This window comes from Bombus pascuorum, chromosome 5, assembly GCF_905332965.1.
Source record: "Bombus pascuorum chromosome 5, iyBomPasc1.1, whole genome shotgun sequence".
In the NCBI taxonomy this organism is placed as follows: Eukaryota; Metazoa; Arthropoda; class Insecta; order Hymenoptera; family Apidae; genus Bombus; species Bombus pascuorum.
Genome location: NC_083492.1, coordinates 17,092,399 through 17,113,535, shown reverse-complemented (window position 1 = coordinate 17,113,535; position 21,137 = coordinate 17,092,399). Strand labels below are relative to the sequence as shown.

Genomic DNA, 21,137 nt, shown 5'->3' with positions numbered 1-21,137 from the left:
TTATTTAATTGGTAGATACTCTGATTTGATAAATTATTAAATCTAAAAAATGTATATATATTGAAAGAAATATATATAAATATGGGTTATCATCCATTGTATGTGTATATATATATTTTTTAATATTTATACATAATATGAATTATAATATTTAATATATATGGGTTATCATCCATTGTATATGTGTGTGTATATATATATATATATATATATATATATATATATATATATATATATTACTTATACATTATTTAAATATGAATCATCCCTCAGTGATCTTCGACTAACATGTAACGGTATTTTACGACTCAGAGGCTGTAACGAAAGGGCGTATCTTCCGTTAATGATGGTCGTGTAGGTTCTCCAGGATTGGATAATGCAAGTGAATAATTACTTGTTGGGGTGGGACACAATAGATCATACAATTGCTGATAACCCATATTTATATATATTTTTTTATTTAATTGATACATACTCTGATTGAATAAATTAATAAACATATTATATATATACACATACAATGGATGATAACTCATATTTATATATATTTTTTTATTTAATTGATACATACTCTGATTTAATAAATTAATAAATATAATATATATATACACATACAATGGATGATAACTCATATTTATATATTTTTCTTTATTTAATTGGTAGATACTCTAATTTGATAAATTATTAAATCTAAAAAATGTATATATATTGAAAGAAATATATATAAATATGGGTTGTCATCCATTGTATGTGTATATATATATATATATTTTAATATATATACATAATATGAATTATAATATTTAATATATATGGGTTATCATCCATTGTATATGTGTGTGTATATATATGTATATATATATATATATATATGGATGATAACCCATATTTATATATATTTTTTTATTTAATTGATACATACTCTGATTTAATAAATTAATAAATATAATATATATATACACATACAATGGATGATAACTCTTATTTATATATTTTTCTTTATTCAATTGGTAGATACTCTGATTTGATAAATTATTAAATCTAAAAAATGTATATATATTAAAAAAATATATATAAATATAGGTTATCATCCATTGTATGTGTATATATATATTTTTTAATATTTATACATAATATGAATTATAATATTTAATATATATGGGTTATCATCCATTGTATATGTGTGTGTGTGTATATATATATATATATATATATATATATATATGGATGATAACCCATATTTACATATATTTTTTTATTTAATTGATACATACTCTGATTTAATAAATTAATAAATATATTATATATATACACATACAATGAATGATAACTCATATTTATATATATATTTTTATTTAATTGATACGTACTCTGATTTAATAAATTAATAAATATATTATATATATACGCATACAATTGATGATAACTCATATTTATATATTTTTCTTTATTCAATTGGTAGATACTCTGATTTGATAAATTATTAAATATAAAAAATGTATATATATTCAAAGAAATATATATAAATATGTTAAATATATTACTCATAACCTATTATATTTTATAGGCAAAGGAGCTATAAAATTTATTTATTTATTTACTTATTTAAATAACAAAAAGAAAAAAGGAATAACGGTTCCTCTATTTATTGCTCTGCAGTTTGTTTTGCCGAGTATAGGGACCGGGCTTATGACTCAGATCTTCTTACTTTCAAATAGAATCCCTACTTAAAGAATCCCTACTTGTAGCTATGTTAAGCACATGTAATGATCTGTACCTGTGTACTTTCTTACTTATTTCTAATCCCTCAGTCACCTTTCATTAACATGGTACGGTATTAGATACCCAAACGTACTATATTACAAAAACACAATGGCAACAGGCTACTTCCCCCCAGAAGCGTTCCTATACCTAGACGAATAACATATTTATATATATTTTTTTATTTAATTGATACATACTATGATTTAATAAATTAATAAATATATTATATATATACGCATACAATGGATGATAACTCATATTTATATATTTTTCTTTATTTAATTGGTAGATACTCTGATTTGATAAATTATTAAATCTAAAAAATGTATATATATTGAAAGAAATATATATAAATATGGGTTATCATCCATTGTATGTGTATATATATATATATTTTAATATATATACATAATATGAATTATAATATTTAATATATATGGGTTATCATCCATTGTATATGTGTGTGTATATATATGTGTATATATATATATATATATATATATATATATATATATATATATGGTTGATAACCCATATTTATATATATTTTTTTATTTAATTGATACATACTCTGATTTAATAAATTAATAAATATATTATATATATATACACATACAATGGATGATAATTCATATTTATATATATTTTTTTATTTAATTGATACATACTCTGATTTAATAAATTAATAAATATAATATATATATACACATACAATGGATGATAACTCATATTTATATATTTTTCTTTATTCAATTGGTAGATACTCTGATTTGATAAATTATTAAATCTAAAAAATGTATATATATTAAAAAAATATATATAAATATGGGTTATCATCCATTGTATGTGTATATATATATTTTTTAATATTTATACATAATATGAATTATAATATTTAATATATATGGGTTATCATCCATTGTATATGTGTGTGTGTGTGTGTGTGTGTGTGTATATATATTTAAATACGAATCATCCCTCAGTGATCTTCGACTAACATGTAACGGTATTTTACGACTCAGAGGCTGTAACGAAAGGGCGTATCTTCCGTTAATGATGGTCGTGTAGGTTCTCCAGGATTGGATAATGCAAGTGAATAATTACTTGTTGGGGCGGGACACGATGATTCATTTACACTTGTAAGCAAGGGTATAAAAGGGCCTAGGGGTTGCGCATTTAGTTCAGTTTGTTTGGTGTTTGGGCAGTACATACTGAGACTAGTACTACTGAAGTGTAGCGGAAGTTCTCCTTTCGTTTCGGCAGTTTTCTTTTCGTGTCATAGTTAGTGAGTTTGATCTCTATCCACATACGCGAACATTGGCTTTCGATTTGTTTTGTTTTGCTGTATCGACCAAGATACAGCGCGAATCAACTTATCCCGTGGCTGTCGACTAGCTATATCAAGAAAGAATTCTACTTTGAACGGAGGAAATTATGTAAGTGAACATATAGTGTTGTGGTAGTAAGAATATTTGTCACGTTCCGTAGCATATTTTGAAAGACTTCCTACGAGCGGCGAGATATGACACGAGCAGAATTTCGCGTGTGCCACGTGGTGCGGTTCTATTATGTGACGGCGACGAAGTGTTATAATCATTTTACTCGAGTCAAATTTTTCAACGATAATTTTATTGAATATTTTTAATGAAATTGTGATTTTTTCTACAAATTTCTTGGCATTCTTCCGATACGACTTTAATATGACTTTAACGCGTGTATAATCTATTAATTTACTATTTGATAGAAACGTAACTGAATTAAAGATAATAGATAGATAGATAGAAGTAGCAAGCTAATGAGAATTTCAACTTACTATATTAATAAATATTGAAAACGAAATTTAGCTCCGGATAAATAATTTATCGTGATACCAAAACAAGTGAAGTCGAGTTTATACTGTTCATTTTGGTGAATCATTGCAGCTGAAACGACGTATGAAAGCGTCCTTTTTCGATAAATCAACAATGTGAATTCGACTTTACTTGCAACATAACCAAACTTTTGGCCGCGTCTGAACTAGTTTAATCGGGCTACTATCGAACCGAGGAAAGTTTAAAGATTCGGTTTCACGACCTCCTCCGTCATGGTTTCTTATTACTCGGCAGAGCTATGTCTTTTTTTCTCTCGAAAATTTTGCCCTTCTTTTTGTGTCCTACTCGGAACAAGTTTACAATGATACAGAAATTAACAAGTATTTTATTTATCGTTCTAGATGGTACAGAATCGGAAAAAGTAAAATTCGAACGTTCGAGAGACTTAACGAGCGGATCGACTGGAACAACCGGTGGTAGCAGCAACAAACGCGCCAAGAAAAAAAGACGCGAAATACAACAAGAGTTTACGCATTCGTGGATGGTCGGTGTGCTGAAAGGACACACAGGCACAGTTTTGAATATGAATTTTTCAAGTAACGGCAGATATCTCGCAAGCTGTGCCGAAGGTATGTACCGATATAGTTTAAGAAAACTTGTCCTACGAGAAGTCCTTATCAGTCACATCTCTCTTATCGCTTTAGCGTCACATATCTCTTACGCTCTAAAATTCCCTATATGGGAATTTATAGGATAAGAGCAGAGATTAACTTTGCGATATAATTTATGAATTAATAATATTTTGGTGAAATTAATAATATTATATTAATTAATATTATTAATTCTTAAATTCTAAATTAATTTTAATTATTTATTTTAAATTTAATTTTTCTAAAATAATCTTCTTTCATTCTAAATTAATATTATGATTAAATAATATTATATTAATAATAAATAAGTGGAAATTAATAGCGAAGTTGAAAGGCCTCGAAGGGGGCACATTAAATTATAAATCAAACGAACGAGATTCATTTTCATTCGACGAGATTTCATTCAAAAGCGATAAAGTTATGTCTCTGATAAAGTCATCCAAAGGACTATCTATTTTTTTCCACTTCTATTTTTCTTCTCGACGTTTCTTTCAATTATTTCGATGTACACGGCATGTAACTCCGTTATAGCAGAACGATATTTTCTTTTTACTCGAGAAAATTGCCCCGGGTGCCACGTATGTCTTTATCGGTGACGCGGCTAACCTTTTTAATTTGCATGTATCTTTGTTACCTTGTTATTGTGCCAGTATCGATAGCCGATCTCTGTCTCTGCTTTTACCGTTTCTACAAGGAATTAAAACCTATGTACTCGTGTCTCTTGACGTTTTCTTCCACTCGAATTATGCGCAGCGCGTGGCATATAAACGTAATCGCGATAAAAATTATACGCACCTTCCTGAAGTTGCAATATTAAATATAGAAGGTGTATTTTAATACGAATCATAATCTTTAGAAGAAAAACACTTTCTTATTTGATAAAGACAGTATATCACTGCACCGCGGATGTTCGTACATTTATAGAAAACTCCTAGAAAAGTAGGTAAAACACCCGGTATAATATTCAGAGCGATTATTTAGGTTTTACATTGACTTATCAAATGACTCACTTTGAATACACTTGCCATTGAAAATTTTTATCAATCTGTTGTGCGCGTTGCATAGAATTTTTTGAAATTTCGTTATCAATTGTAAAACGTTAAAACATAATAATCAAACTAACCCAATATTAAATTAATATTATTCATTTCTTACAAAGTATCGTGGCTTTCTTATTTTTTTATTTTTCTAATTTTCCTATCTTTTTAATCTTACATCTTCGAATTTATCAGATTACTCCTTTTCTCGACTCTTTCGTATTAAAATACTTCTTTCTAATCGCAAAGTCAACGAAACCGTGGATTTGCCGATACGATTATCATACATGGTAAGAATTCTTTTCTATAAAATTCGCAGAAAGGTTTTTTATCCTCTTAGTTTTATTCGTATAAATTTGAATTTTCGTAAACGTCCGTGGTCTGCTTGTTATTATTAAATATTCGCGTTACTCGTTACTACAGCTTCTTCGTCTAGCTATACAAACGCAGAAGTGGACGGCGAAAATGTAGGTCGTTTGAGTGAAATCAAGCTGTTCTGTTGCAAACTCCTTGATTTCTTGAAAGACATTATCCTGTCCCGATCGCTTTTTGCTTTTACATCTCACCAATCTGGATTTATATGTATTACCGTTCGTTTGTATTATACTTCCTTGTGTTCGGAAAAAGGGAATGTATAACTCTCGAGCGCTATGATTAAAAGCTATTTGCCCTTTTTTTCTTCTTCGTGAATCGATCCAATTATCTAAAGAAGGACGAACATAGAGAAAGTATGAAAACGATGGAAAAATCGCTCGCATCGAACGACTACTTTCACTATTTCATCTTTGAAATCGGAACAGGATTAAACGTCTGTATTTCTCATTATCACCAACTTACACACGTATCATCGATATATAATGTTCGCTAGCTAATTGATATTCAATTTGTACAAACGTAAAGTATGTTAAAGTACGTATGTTAGATGGATTTCGTAAGGTGCCATGTAAGGATTAAAATATTTAAACAGTTCGTTGTGTCGTATCCTTTCATGGTTTACACGATGACAATCGTGGGTGACCCGTTGACCATGAAAGATTTTCGTAAAGCGGCGTCCACTTCTCTTACCGGTGAGTTTCTCTTCTCTCGCTTCTCCGCGCTTAACCTCGAATCCAAAGACACGGGGCACATCGTGTGCCACGAGACATACCGAGAAACGTGAGTAACAAAAGAACTTTGGCTTTGGGCTGCTATGTTTCATGGGAAAGACGCCTTTTAACTGGAATGTTCGCGATCCTAATTGTAATACCTTTCGCCATCGTGTCGCTTAGAATTCTTCTTCTGCTCAATTTATATCTTCCCTGCGTATACTTTCGATTCTTTACTTTTTCTCCTTTCTCTCTCTCTCTCTCTCTCTCTCTCCTTTTTTTCTTTTTTTATATATTTGTGATTTCTTTTCTAACACTATGACTAGTTTCGAGAATAACTTTTATGACTCGTGTTTAAATTTCGATACTTATCGTAGAAACATTTTATGCATACATCGTGTGTTTCATACGAAAGATTTTGAAATTTCGTTAGCACTGTAATAAGACGCAACTATCGCGATTATATTAGTAAAATTTCATTCATATGGTAGAAGATCATAAAAGATATAACTTAGAGAACACGAAGCTGGCACCTCGCGGGGGTAGCCACCCACATGCTATATTTATTTTATTTACCAATGAGATATGCCCTTCAAATGTCCTTCAGGACAAATTGTAAAAATCAAAATAAAATAAAAAAAAAAATATGGTAGAAGAATTTTTATTCACTGTTTATTTTTGATAAATACTTGACAGCTTTCATGGACATTTCAATAATCATAGTAACCGTGTCTCATTGCAGTGCCAACGAAATTTTAAAAAGTTACTTAACACCACTTTCGATCATTAAATCCTGAATGATTTTGCGCATTTATGAAATCGATCACTTCATACGTAGTAATCTAGTAATACTGCGCTATCTCTAAACAAAAATGCATATATAAAATTAGAAATATTTATATAGCAATAAGATCCGGTCACGTTCGTTGGATTACTTCCAGCAAAATAATATGCTTAATTCCTCGCGAAATATTTGCGATTGTATTATCGTTGAAAAACATTCAGCAATTAATGCGAGTTATCAGTTACTGCCGCCTTAACCGCGAAATCGTGTACCGTGAATCGTTCCCTCCTTTACGCGCAACAGCAATCGTCAATGATCGTGAAATACATCATGTAGCGCTGGTAGAAAGTCACGGTTATTCTTTAAAGAAAGATTCTTGCGTTTTCAATCGACGATTTGGGAAACATAGTCTCGAAATACGAGTGGCGATCAAAAATAATTTCGGAAATGTCCGTGGGTTGGCACATAAATTTAGAAAACGGCTAGTGAACTTACGCCGTTTCTCAAATCATCTCTTTCATTGCACTGTGATTATCTTGCTAACGCGTTTCGATGAATTTCTTATCATTTCGGTACTCTTCGTATCGATAGAATTTCAAAGTTCTCCGAATCATTCGTAGCCTTTGATATATTACGTTTTCCGTTTTATTTTACCTGCGAAGCATTTACGTGATATAGGTACTATCAAATGGGCTAACGATTTTTGTTCGGCTTAAAGCTTGGAAGATTAAAAAGAATAAAAAAATAAATGAAAAGGGAAACGAAGAAAAATAAAATGCTTTCGAACGACGTAAGATTTTACGATCGCGACTATTTTTAAATTGTGCCGCAGGTTTATTTTATACGCCAATATGATGATCTCTTTATTTCCTATAAAGGATATTAAGACACTTGGATCAGAAATCTTTAAACTTCAATTTTATAGAATTTGCCGTATTAAATACAAGGAGACACGCGTTGCTTATTTTTCTATTCTATTATACAAATTTTTCTTATCTTTCGTATCTTTCTATTCTACAAATTTTGCAAAATTGAAGTAAAAATATTTTTTTAAGTAACCATTCTCAGCGTTATATTATACAAACTATAGTACCATAAAAGATATAACCTAGAAAACACGAAGATGGCACCCACTGGGGGTAGCCACCCACACGCTATATTAATTTTTATTTTATTTTTTTACCAATAAGATATAACACTTTACCAAATGTCCTTCAGGACAAATTGTAAATAAAACAAAATAAACTAATTAAAAAAAAACTATAGTAGTATTATAAAGAAGCTTAAATTGAGCGAAGAAAAACGAAGATAAGGGAAGGAAAATGATAATTTCACGTTCCTTCGTTTTCGAAATAAAACGATAGATAATAAGACATTTTAATTAAGTAAAACCATCAACGTACAAATAGCGATATCGACCGATCGATTATCCCGAATTTAATTCCGCGAAATGATATATAGAATTTGGGGCCACTGGCTGGTTGCTGCGTTCGCTATTACCTTTCTGATGCGCGAACGTAACAAGCGTAGTTGTAACAACCTAATAATAGCGCGGTGTGGGAAATTCTCTGGCCTTAAATCAAGCCCACACCGAAACAACAGACAGTTTATGATTACGCTACGCACTCGATGAAACGACTCGTCGTAAGCCGATAATTCGATGTACGATATTAGCGGATCAACGATCATCAAAATCACTGCTTCTGTTTCTCGAGCTTCTGATCCGCACACTTTCAATTATTTGTCGATATCGCGTTCCGCGTTTAAATTCGAGAGCTGATTTTAAAAATCAAAATGCCGCCTGGCGAGGTTTCGAAGGTTGATGATTTATCGGCTGCTCCTAAGATTTTTTATTTAAGTTAGAGACGAATAGAATATAGATGAACGTAAATAAAGTAATAGAAAATACGTTTTTAAAATGTTTTCTGAATGCCGATCTAAGTTAGCTTTATCTCGTAATTATTTCAGTAAATCAATCGACATATCAGGCTCTGAATTTTGTTATCAAACGTTGGGAAAATTAATTCGTAGCAGTTCTTCTTTTCCGTCTCCCACCTTAGCCGCAGCTAGCACTCGCACGGATACCGGGATTTGCTGGAATAATGAAACTATGCGAGGAACAACGCGTGGCAGCCGATGATTTCATTAAATGACGCAACGGTACATATCGACGCCGGTCATTCCTGCGAACGGGGATACCGTTTTCCGTTATCCGAGTCACCGCTCAGATTTCCTCGTCTCTCCTTCGTCCTTCGTTCCATTTTTTGCTTGCCATCGCTCGAAAGCGCATCCATCTCTCTCTAGAAACTGGATTACTTGTTTATCGCTATTAAATTATTTCTATGCAATGCTTATTCAACGTCTTCTTCGTAGAAATCATCCAGTAACCGATAAAATTATCGCAAAGTCGAGGTAATCCTACTTTTCTCTCTGACAATTTCTTGATACGTTTGCAGTAGCATTCTGAGACGTCACCGCTGACGTAGTATTATTTATATCGATTTCGTTTATAGGATGATTTTGATAAAGGACGTATCAAGATTGTTGCGATTTATACATTTTTATTGAGTTAGTGGGCAAGCGATATGGCCTTTGCGCATGTAAAAATCAGTGAACACGCACGTATGCCGTATTTAATCGATTATGTTACGGTGGCCCTGTAAACTATCCTTTTTTTATTCGTTCAATGGTATTTTCAGTCGATTGCTCAACGGAACCAAAGTATTTGACGCTATTTTGTATTATTCTACATTTGTGGCTTATATTATCGTATATGTGTTATTTGAGAGATTTGTATACTTTGTACAAATCTACATGTAGTTTTCATTCCCCTTAATCATGTTTAGCAAATATAGGAAATTGCGTAAAAATCTGCGAAATACTAAGAACTTATCGTATATGTGTTATTTGAGAGATTTGTATACTTTGTACAAATCTACATGTAGTTTTCATTCCCCTTGATCTTGTCTAGCAAATATGGGAAATTGCATAAAAATCCGCGAAATACTAAGAACTTATCGTATATGTGTTATTTGAGAGATTTGTATACTTTGTACAAATCTACATGTAGTTTCCATTCCCCTTAATCATGTTTAACAAATATAGGAAATTGCATAAAAATCCGCGAAATACTAAGAACTTATCGTATATGTGTTATTTGAGAGATTTGTATACTTTGTACAAATCTACATGTAGTTTTCATTCCCCTTAATCATGTTTAGCAAATATAGAAAATTACATAAAAATCCGCGAAATACTAAGAATAAATAAATAAGAGTAAATAAACTTTACAGTTTCACAGCTGTTTCTGTCGAAATCGTAAGCCAATTTTCTCAAGTTCTTTGTCACATGACTCGCTCTAAATAAACGGTTCCCCAAATTGTATGCAATCGTATACGATAGACACGCCGTCTCTTCTAGCCGGATACATTTTCTTCCATATTCGATTAATATAAAAAAACCTTTCGATTTTTAAACAATTGCACACTCCGCGTCCGTTAAAAGATTTCTTTTCCAGGCGCGTTCATTAAAACGCACCTACGAAGCGTTGTTTCTCCATCTTCTTCTCCCTCTTCTTTTTTCATTCGTCGTGGATATTATACGCGATTGATTTAAATTTAACAATAAAATCATGAAAATTTTATAGAATCTTCCTGACTTGGTTTGTACCAGAAATTTAGACGTGCACGGTATATGTATTCGGTATTCGTTGGAAAGAAAGGAACGGCATTTCTGCCCGTAAAAACGTAGAAAAGAAAGCGACCCTTTCCGTGACGTATTCGGCGAAAGTTGCGTATTGCTGAATAAACAAGAGGCGTTAAAACGGTTCACCTTTTATTGGCCGCCTGTCCGTAACGAGAGCGTAACGCCACTCGATTGTGCTTTTTATTTCCCGTGATTAACACGAACCAGGAACGCCCGAAGATTCTATCTGGTTAGCTGGGAACGGCTCGTAAGCCAGTCGAATTTTTCCTAAATTTTATATGAATCTTGTTTTACAGAAAATTAAAGAACTGACTTGCATCGAATTGCTTTTTTTCTCCAATATCGTTTAGGAGAACGAAGTTTCGACAAAAATTTCTAATTTTCAATTTCCTTTTCAAACCTTTTCATTTATTATAAAAATGTTTGAAACATTCTTTAACGTTGGTGCATATGAAATGTAATTTCAACTACTTAGCCTAGTCGTCAATTAGCAGTCATGCTAAAAAAAAAAGTAATTTACTATAAATTAGATATCCATTTCTGTAATTTCTGTAAGTGACGTATATTTAAGAAAATTTAAATAAATCATTTTAGAATTTAATTATCTCAACATGATTAATTTCTAATGTACATGTAACATTTACATTTGCAAGCTAACAAATTTTTCACTAGACTATTTTTTAACGCGTAAGAATTGTACGTTAAAAGGAAATGTACATTCCAAGAATTATTGAATTCTACTATTGATAATTCAATCATTCAATCATTCAATCATTCAATCATGTGGTAATTTGATCATATTTATGTTTTAGAAACTACACAAAATACAGAAAATAAAAGTTTGATCTGAGAGAACATTTCATATGCAGCAACCTATTATTATTAGTACCATCTTTGTTTTAAATTAAAAATTTAAAATCTGAAGATTCGCGTTACAAACTTTCGTCGACGAAGGTGCTTTATCGAAGTCAATACGTACAATCGTCGATGTGGATGCTTATACAACGATGCGTCGACATCGTGTCTTCTTTATGAACAGACAAAAATCCATATGTTATTTCATACGTCCGTGGCAAGCCTCCACTTTCTTATTTTTTTTCTTTCGAGAGAAATTAATCGCCCGGCACTCTCAACACCATCTTTCCGTGTAGTCGTGTTCGCTACTCTATTTCGCGAAGTATTCGCGAATTATATTCGAATTTTGTACGATTTTGTGGATATCGGTGTTCAAGGCAGAGATATGACGGTCTCTAGTTCAAAAGCGAGTTTTAGATATATTCTTGATCACATCGACGAAAAGAAAATAAAACGGGAGAAGAAAAAGTATAAATATATAAAGTTTTTTTTACTCTTCTCGTATCTGACTAGATAGTCAGAGGAGCAATTTACCATACTAATAGACTATGCCATTTAATTAATTAAATTGGCAATAAAACTTGAAGTATCTTCCATCGCGAGAAAAAAAAATATCACGACGATCTAATATGAAATTTAATTTGAAAAGTTTAATCGTGTATATATTCTAAAGATTATAGAATTTATCCTAAGAAACGTAATAAGTAAATCACGTAGAGATATTTATTAAAAGCACTAAAGAGATGTTTGAAATAGAACAAAGATACATGCAAATTCTTAACAGTATAATGTAGGTGATTTTTAAATCTTGCTACCGGACGATGAACTGACGTATAATTGTTTTTGTATGTGACATAAAGATTGCGGCCTGGGGCCGGAACAAGAGATGCTGGATGTTGGGGAGACCAATCGATACGACAACTGTCAGGCGAATCATGAGACACCAGGTTCCACGGAGGGGACACTATCAAGGAGCAACAACAGTTCGCCTTCCTCGACTTCCGCGTTGATGACAAGTACCGCATCCGGTGGCCAATCTGCAACTTCGGACGAAGCAAATTCGACGACGACACCGTCGCCTACGAAGGAAGATCAAGCCATTCTAAGTAGATGGCATCGTACCAGAACTCAACAACTTCGAGACGATGAGCACAAGGACAAGCAGTCAAACCAAGAGAAACAACGACATTGTCTACAGATTCACTGTCTACAATCGGTGATCCCCGAGACAAATTTCATAGCGAGGAACACTTCGTGTTCCAGGAGAATACAGATTCACTGTCTAGACTCGGTGATCCCCGAGACAAATTTCATAGCGAGGAACACTTCGTGTTCCAGGGTAATACAGATTCAGACTGATTCTCATAACGAGGGAAACAGGAACGACAGAGAGCTCGGCAACTGCACTAAGAGAAAGGAACTGCAGCATTTTAGTGACGCGGTTCTCGCTTCAATGCTTCGCAAATACGCGCTCAGTGGGGAGCAGCTAGCTGACCTTGGCTATCCCGTGGAGTACAGTTATCCCTTGAGTTTCCCTTGCTACGCGGTGATCATCAACCATTATTATCACCTAATGGGTCATCGAGTTCGCGACGGCTATCATCGAACTCGCGGCTATCATCGTTTAGACGTGAACGCGCGGGAATTCGTTCCTGGCGGCAAGAATTTTAAGTGGCCGACAGAGAACGGGGGGGACAGTGGACATTGCACCGGAAGTTCGGTGGAGAATTCCGATCTGGAGCAAGAGAGTGCTTCGGATAGTGATAAGAATTCGGACATTAGCGAGACTTCCGATTTTTCATATTCATCTTCGCCCAAAGACGAGTCGAGTCGGAATTCCTCGGTACTGGCCGTTGACGAAAGACTATGTGCCAGATGTCACAAAATATTCTACCAGAACCAGGACGACAGTGAATACCTGTCGCACGAACCATGCGTTTACCATTGGGGCAAGCTACGTAATCGCCTCATAGGAGGCACTCGCTATGATATATGGGAATGTTGTAGAGAACGAGGTAACGCCCAAGGCTGCACTATAGCTCGAATGCATGTGTGGACGGGATTGAGGCCAGGTTTTAACGGCCCGTTCGGTGGCTACGTCCGTACCAATTTGGCGCAAGAAGTGCCCGCAGATGGCAATTACGGTGTTTATGCTTTGGACTGTGAGATGTGTTTTACGCTGCGCGGTCTCGAACTGGTCAAGGTCACCGTGGTAGACATCGACGGCAGGGTCGTTTACGACACTTTGGTGAAGCCGGACGTCGAGGTGATCGATTACAATACCAGATTCAGCGGCATCACTGCGAAAGATCTGGAAACAGTGACGAAAACCATTAGGGACGTTCAGAGAGATCTGACCAGTTTCATCTACGCGCAGACCATACTCATAGGACACGGACTAGAAAACGATCTGCGTGCGCTCAAGTTAATCCACACGACGGTGGTCGACACGTGCGTCGCGTTTCCGCATTTCCTTGGTTATCCTTATCGTAACAGTCTAAAGACGTTAGCGAGAACGGTGCTATATAGAGAAATTCAAGCAAAGGCGCACGATTCCGTGGAGGACGCTAGAATCGTGATGGATCTCATGTTGAGAAAGCTGCAGCAGGACAACTCGTAGGACCGTTGATGATGAAAGAAGAAGATGAAAAAGGAGTACAGTGAATGAACCGCTGAACTTCTTCTTTGCGAGATGCTCGAACAAACTGCACGGTGAAAATCGAATTTCTGTTTCATCGTCGAGCAATTTGAAATTCGGACGTTTGCTATTGCGTAATTTCGCCGCGTAGAATTCCATCGAGAGAAGTTAGAATGCGTAAACGTCGATGGTTCACGATCTTCGTCTTCTCAACTTGATAAGATGAATTTATTATACAAACGTTAATCGTGTCGACCTGCGCGAATAACTTCCGTTAGTGTTCAGTTCCAAGTGAAGTCTGTGATACGTAATAAAGATAAAAAAATAAAAATTAAAAAAAATTTTAAAAATAAAAGAAAAAGGAACACATACATAATGCGGTCCCCGACGCGTTTAAACAGTGTTCATTATACGGGGCTCGCGTTTTTCGCTCGCACAGATCGACATATAATACATACACGCGCATACACAATTCACACACTCAGTATCAAAAATAGACTATAGCCAATCTTTTGTACGATGTACATCGTTGCCGAGGAAAACGTTTGACTCGACTTTCTTTTCTTTTTTATATATTATATAGATTAATATAGAATTTTCCCTCTCAATGAATCTCTATCGCGATTCTGATGAAAGATGTTAATTTCCTTTAGCCGATTTCTATTTTTCTGACAAATCTCTGCATTTTTTAAGATCCAAGAAAAATAGAAACATATGAATCATTTATGTTGGAAAAATCGATGCTCGAAAAAATTAGTTTTGTTTTTAACGCTCTTTCCTTTCTTTATACATTAAAAAAATGTAGAAAATGTAACAAAAATCGAAAAGTCGAATCTTTTTACCCTCGGAATAAAAATATTGCGTATCGCGACTCGACGTGTTATGCATCTGAAATATAATATTTTCAAAAGTAACAACGAATCGTACGAGTTCTTCTCAGAGTCGCAAGAAAAATTCTTCGTCCTTTATCGTTACAGGTGAATTACGTAAATTTTATTAGCTATGACAATAGCAATAATAAAGCTTATTACTCGATGATCCACCTAGCTCAAGTTCCTACTGGTAGAGAGACTTTGTTATGCAACAATATTTCCTATCCACGAAACAATTTCCTCGGCAAGCGATATTAGTGGTGATATACATTTACGCACATTGTTTCTCATACGTAGTAATATGTTTCGAGTTTCTCACACTTCGTGTATCATGTAAAAATGTACATTTGACATGTGTGTATATATATATATGTATGTATATATGTACGTTTATGCATACATGCATATGCTATATATATGTATGTGCGCGCGTGTGTGTGTAGATATAAGTATATGCATATGTATATATGCTTACACACGTATGTACATAGTATGCATATACATACACGTATACACATATATGTATGCGTTTCTTATACCTTGCGATTTGCGACTTCTTCTCATGCATATTTCATCCCGCGTTATTTTTTCGTACACGTACCGCGAGAGGAGGACACGCGGCGTCATTGATACTCGTAAGTGTCTCGGGCTTCCACAATGGCTTGCATTTAAATTCTCCTCGAAAACGTCTAGAAAATGCCGCTAAACGAGGACACACACGCAAAGATGGAGATATTATTTCGAATCAACTAGCTTTTTATTTTATTTTTTTCCTTTTAATTGCGATTCTCTTTCTCTTTTTCTTCTTCTTTAAATTATATTCTTCGGCAATTTTTTTTTTTTTTTTTTTTCTTCTCGAATCGGCAAGAGATAAGGATTTTCTTACGATAAAATGCCCGCTCTGTCCTCTTCGTGTTCGTCGAGCAAAACAGAAACGAATGTACCTTATCGCCGCGTGCGTGCGTGCCACTCCGCTCGTTCTTCGTCCATAATCGGTTATCGAATTTCTTCCCCAAGACAAAAGTGGCGAACGTGAGGCGAATCGTGCGACATTTTTATAATTGACCACAATAATCCATTATCTCGCGTTCATATGACACAACGTTTTCGTTTTATACGTGTCGTCGCATGTAAACGATCGGGAATACTCGATCCGAATCGGGATCGAATCCCTGAGAACCGTACGTCCGATTTCGCCTCACGTTATACGAATTAAGACAGTGGATAATGTTCCGTGATTTTATACTTTATTACCGACATTAACCGATGCCCTATGCGTGCCTATTTATGTATCAAACGTATAGTAAATATAACGTACATAGCAATATTTTCCCAAACGCACGTGGTTATCTGTACAAAGTATTCCGCGATAGAATTTTGCATTTTCCTCCTTCCGAGAGCCGGGAAAATTATACTTCTGTGTAACAGGTTTTCACGATGAAAAGCAATCATCCTTGGAAACCGGTGCTTTACACCAGTTGAAATTATTTTACTTAATTTTAGCTCTGCCATCTTATGTTCATGCCGACGTTTCTTTTTCTTATTGTTGTTGTTCTTTTCTTTTTTTTTTTTTTTTTACCGTTTAATTTATGTATATTATAATTCGCGTCAAAACATCGGAAAAACGTTTTCGACCTCGCATCGGTACATCGATCTCAGCTTCTTGTACATATATCATTCGACATTTTTTCGTTGCGATATTCAAACTTTTATTCAAAACATTTTGAAGAACTTTCATAACGCGAACGAATCTGTTGATCGTCATTGAAGCGCGATATATTCATAAGGATTATTTCATTACACCCACGGTACCGTTTTCATGTTAGAAAGTCACCTGGTACGAATATAGCAATATCATTCATCGCTTTGTAAATAGCATAATATTTATTTTAGCGCATCAAGAGGCAAAGTACCTGTGCATTCTGTACGAAGAACGTTCCTCCGATTTTCTCAGCCATTACTTGCAAAAGTACAACGGGGATCATTACGGGGATTCGTTCGCGATCGATTAATTTTTGTTATATTTTCATGTTCATCTTTTTGTATACCGAGAACAACTGATTTATTTTTCATTTGTACCGTTTGAATGACGTCCAAATACTGGAAAAATACATTTATTATATAAAAAATAACGTTTACTCTGTCTTTTATTTTACTGCATACAATTCCAAAAACTACCCTATTTTCCCACTAACGAATAACATCGAAGAAGGTATCCATTGGAGGTATAAAAAGAAAATGATGAAACAGAAATGGCAAATAAAAAATACCTGAATACCTTTAGAGAATTGTCGAGATTGTCGAGAGAAAAGTGCATTGGATGTATCGTTCAAAGTAATTCGAAACTCTGATCGAAAGAGTAAACCGATAGATTTTATCGAGCATCGAAATTTGACTACTTTTCTCAAATAATTTTCAAATTTGAACCATTTGTCACGCGGAAATATTTTTCTCAAATGTGTTATAAGCAACCCTTGCCATTTTCGTATAAGTAGTTCGTTAATCATTTCGATCCGATTCAATCGACAATGACATAGTAATTTCGCTGATCTTACAAACAGCGTGTAACTTTCAAAGAATATGGACCATCTTGCCGGAACGATCAGGTTACACATTTCAATGGACGATCTTTCTTATTGAGAAATTTATAAAGCTATCATTGCCGGAGGATCTCGTTCCTTTTTCAGAATATTACATCTGATGAAGTTTCACGATGAATCATCAGCCTTGAAGCGATCTCGTTCGGTGCGCGTCTGTGCCGCGTTCCGAATGAAATTCGAATCGTCGAAGCACCGCGATGGAAAGAACATTGTCTCGTTTCTTTATTGTTCGCATTATTACGACTCGTTAAAAAAAGAAAAGCAAGAAAAGAAATTGTTCGTCAAAAGTCTGCCGAGAATAAAAAGAGGAACGAGATACAAGAGAAAAGATGGTCGCGAGGAAACGTGTCCTCGAGAGGAAACAATGGAAATGCTGCGGCACTGCAAAGCATATAACGAACTCGCCTGTTTCGTGTTTCCCTCCCATCCGATCTTCCATTCCCCTTTCTTTTTTTATTTTGTTGCACCGAAATAACCAGAATCTCCTTATCTTCGTTTAACGTCGTATGTAACGTAGGTATATAGGAAAATGTGCGCGCATTAAACGTACGGATAAAAATGATTAATGTAAACTAATCACGAAGAGGCGCGAAGGAAAAAAAGAAAGGAGCGAAATGATTCTTTTGCTCGACGATCGACCGAGATACGTATACATTTGTATACCGTACGCATTGTGCATCTGTAAAGATGTTGTTGGAAAGAAAAAAAGAGTATTTTCACCGATCGTGTCCCCTCTGGCAACCTCGAACTTTGCCTTCTATCGTAGATAGACGTGTCTGTCTCTCTCGACACACGACACACCCGAGCCTCGTTCGCTAGACTTTCAAAACGCTTTTTGTTATTTCCGTCGCTTGAAAGCGACCCACGTGTATTAAGCATACATACGTGTGTGTAGAAGCTGCTCGATTACGTAAGCTTAACCTCGGATGATCGATGAATAGAAGGAGGTCGTACCGAATATATACCGATCGTTTTCTTTCTTGAATCATCAGTCGTGTTTCGGCAGAGACGCCTTCTTAAGGTCACCATTTATACACACATGTACATATGTATATAGTAAGACACACATTACGCACATTATATTCGTGTCGTGGAATCGTAATTCGTTTGCAGCTCGATCGATGGCAACGTACTCGTCGATTAACTTTGTCGATGACTACATCTGTTAGTATAGTGCAGTCCACGTATACACACGCAACGTTAATAGTGTCCGATGGTGAGAATCGAAGTGGACGCATCGGTCAGATACTCGAACAATCATCGATCAAAACGATTATCTGTCTACTCGTTAAGCGTTAGACGATATAGGCGAGAAAAGAATAATAATGACAAAAAGAAAGGCATTGCGTGAATGGAAGAAGATTGCGCAACTAAGAAACGATGGAGAGAAAGGGAGGCGTAAAGACAAAACGTTTAATCGTATGAATAATTGTACGAATAACGGAGGTTTGATTGGTGCTGAAAAAAAGATTTAACCTTCTGTCCTCTAATTTATACAATCATGTAAAGTGATCATATAATGTTATTTTCGACGTGGAATTTAAGACTTTTGTTAATTCTGAAATGTAATTCAAGTATTGTTAGGGTAAGTTTGAACGAAGGTACGAAGGTAGCCCAACGTTTATATATGTTCACACCGCCGAGTCTAACTCTTTTGTTCGTTGTTTCAAATTATATTTTGTTCGTTTTTTTCTATATTTTTGCCTGACTGCTCCCGTGTTTTAAAGATCGCCTTTCCTGTTATCGTCGAAAATCAGCGCTAGTCAATCTACTCAGCATGTTGAAAACGACGGAACGTTCGTTCGACGCACTGCCAAAAAAGCTTTTATTACAACGTGTGCCTTTTTCTTTATGCATTCTGTCTTCTGCTACGAAAAACAACCTGTAGGAACAATGATTTTTCCGCGATGAACGATCGATCAGTGATTTCTTTTCCTTCGTAATACGTAGAGAATGCTGGAATGCGAAGGATCGATGAGAATTATATTTTGTACAAACAATTTTATCGATATTTACGATTAGTGAGTTTTTATTTAATAATAAATCTTTCATGTGTCAGCACCATCCTATGCTTTTGATTGTATCAAAACTTTACAACGCGACAATACCATTCACGCAATGTCAAAGAAACTTCGTTCCATGGAGAAGTGTGGCGGACTGGGCCCATGATAATTGTTGTAGTTGGCTGTAGGGATGTCGCGCTGCTGAGGGTCTATTGTATTTACTTACTAATTATTGTATCGTAGAAGAAAAATTATCGAAACTACGGGATTCGGAACCTGTGACCCGAACGTTCGTAGCCAAAAGCGCAAACCACTGCGCTATCATCGTCCGGTTGTAATTAATGTTTAGTGACGGTATTTATTGTCGAGTGCCGTCACAGAAGTAACGAAAAATGAGATAAAAGAGATGCGAGATGTATTTTTCATGCCCGGTATATCGTGTTGTTTTGTTGTATCCTAAATTATAAATCAGCTAAGAAAACCAGTTTTAAAGTCAATAATTAAAATCGATGAAATATAAACAGACCTCGCGGAGAACGATCAAGGACGATGAGAAAAATGCAATAACAATCGTGTGCCACGCGATATAGATCGAAAAAGCAATATTTTACTGCCCTTACTATAACATGACGTCGATAATACCTAAATGGATATACTTGACGATTTTCTGTAATCTGAGCGTGCAAAAATTCAGAGAATTTCTTGATTCGTAACTAAACTAGATATCGAGATGCTAAGCTAATTTCGAGCAAATCTAGACCGTAAGAATTGTAATTAGCTGTTCGTTAGACTATGTAACGATTAACCATTAACGATGACATATTCAAGCATCCAACGCGAACGTAATTACAGCCTTATAACGATTTCCGGGTTCTTTACCGCGGATTTCACATAACACGATCGCGCAAACCCCGCAAACTGAAAGATATTAATAATTATTTATTTCTACTGGAAGTACTTGGAATCGAGATTTTGAAAGCTTCGATTGGTTCGCATACGTGTTACCGATAAAAATGTAAACATATGTATATGTACTACACAGAAGAACAATTTTGTTTTAATAGAATATATACATAGACTAGTTGTTATTACATTTTTAGATGATTTCGTGCGTTTTTAACACGCTTCGTGTTGCGGGAAAATTGAAAGTTTCGACAGAACGTTAGGAGAAAGTTAAATACCTACATTATAATATTTCATTAAAATCGCAATATACTGAATTTTTGCTTTTTAAACGTACAGTGATTCAGGAAAGTCTTTGAGCACTTCGTACGGAAAACTTTGATGGATAATGTATCACATGCATTATACGTATATTATACTTTTTGAAACT

General features: G+C 34.6%; 1 protein-coding gene across 3 annotated transcripts in view; it reads left to right on the top strand.

Annotated features, from left to right (window-relative positions):
- Positions 1-21,137, top strand: part of LOC132906818 (transducin beta-like protein 2) — a 63,105-nt gene that overhangs the window by 25,355 nt on the left and 16,613 nt on the right. For 2 of the 3 annotated variants that reach the window (XM_060959361.1, XM_060959360.1), the window contains exons 2-3: positions 3,977-4,204; positions 12,552-17,333. In XM_060959361.1, coding sequence (XP_060815344.1) covers positions 3,977-4,204; positions 12,552-14,311 — 1,988 coding nt within the window. In that variant the 3' untranslated portion in view covers positions 14,312-17,333. Of the gene's footprint in view, positions 1-3,976; positions 4,205-12,551; positions 17,334-21,137 lie in introns of those variants that run through there. The other variant, XM_060959362.1, reaches the window with a different exon arrangement.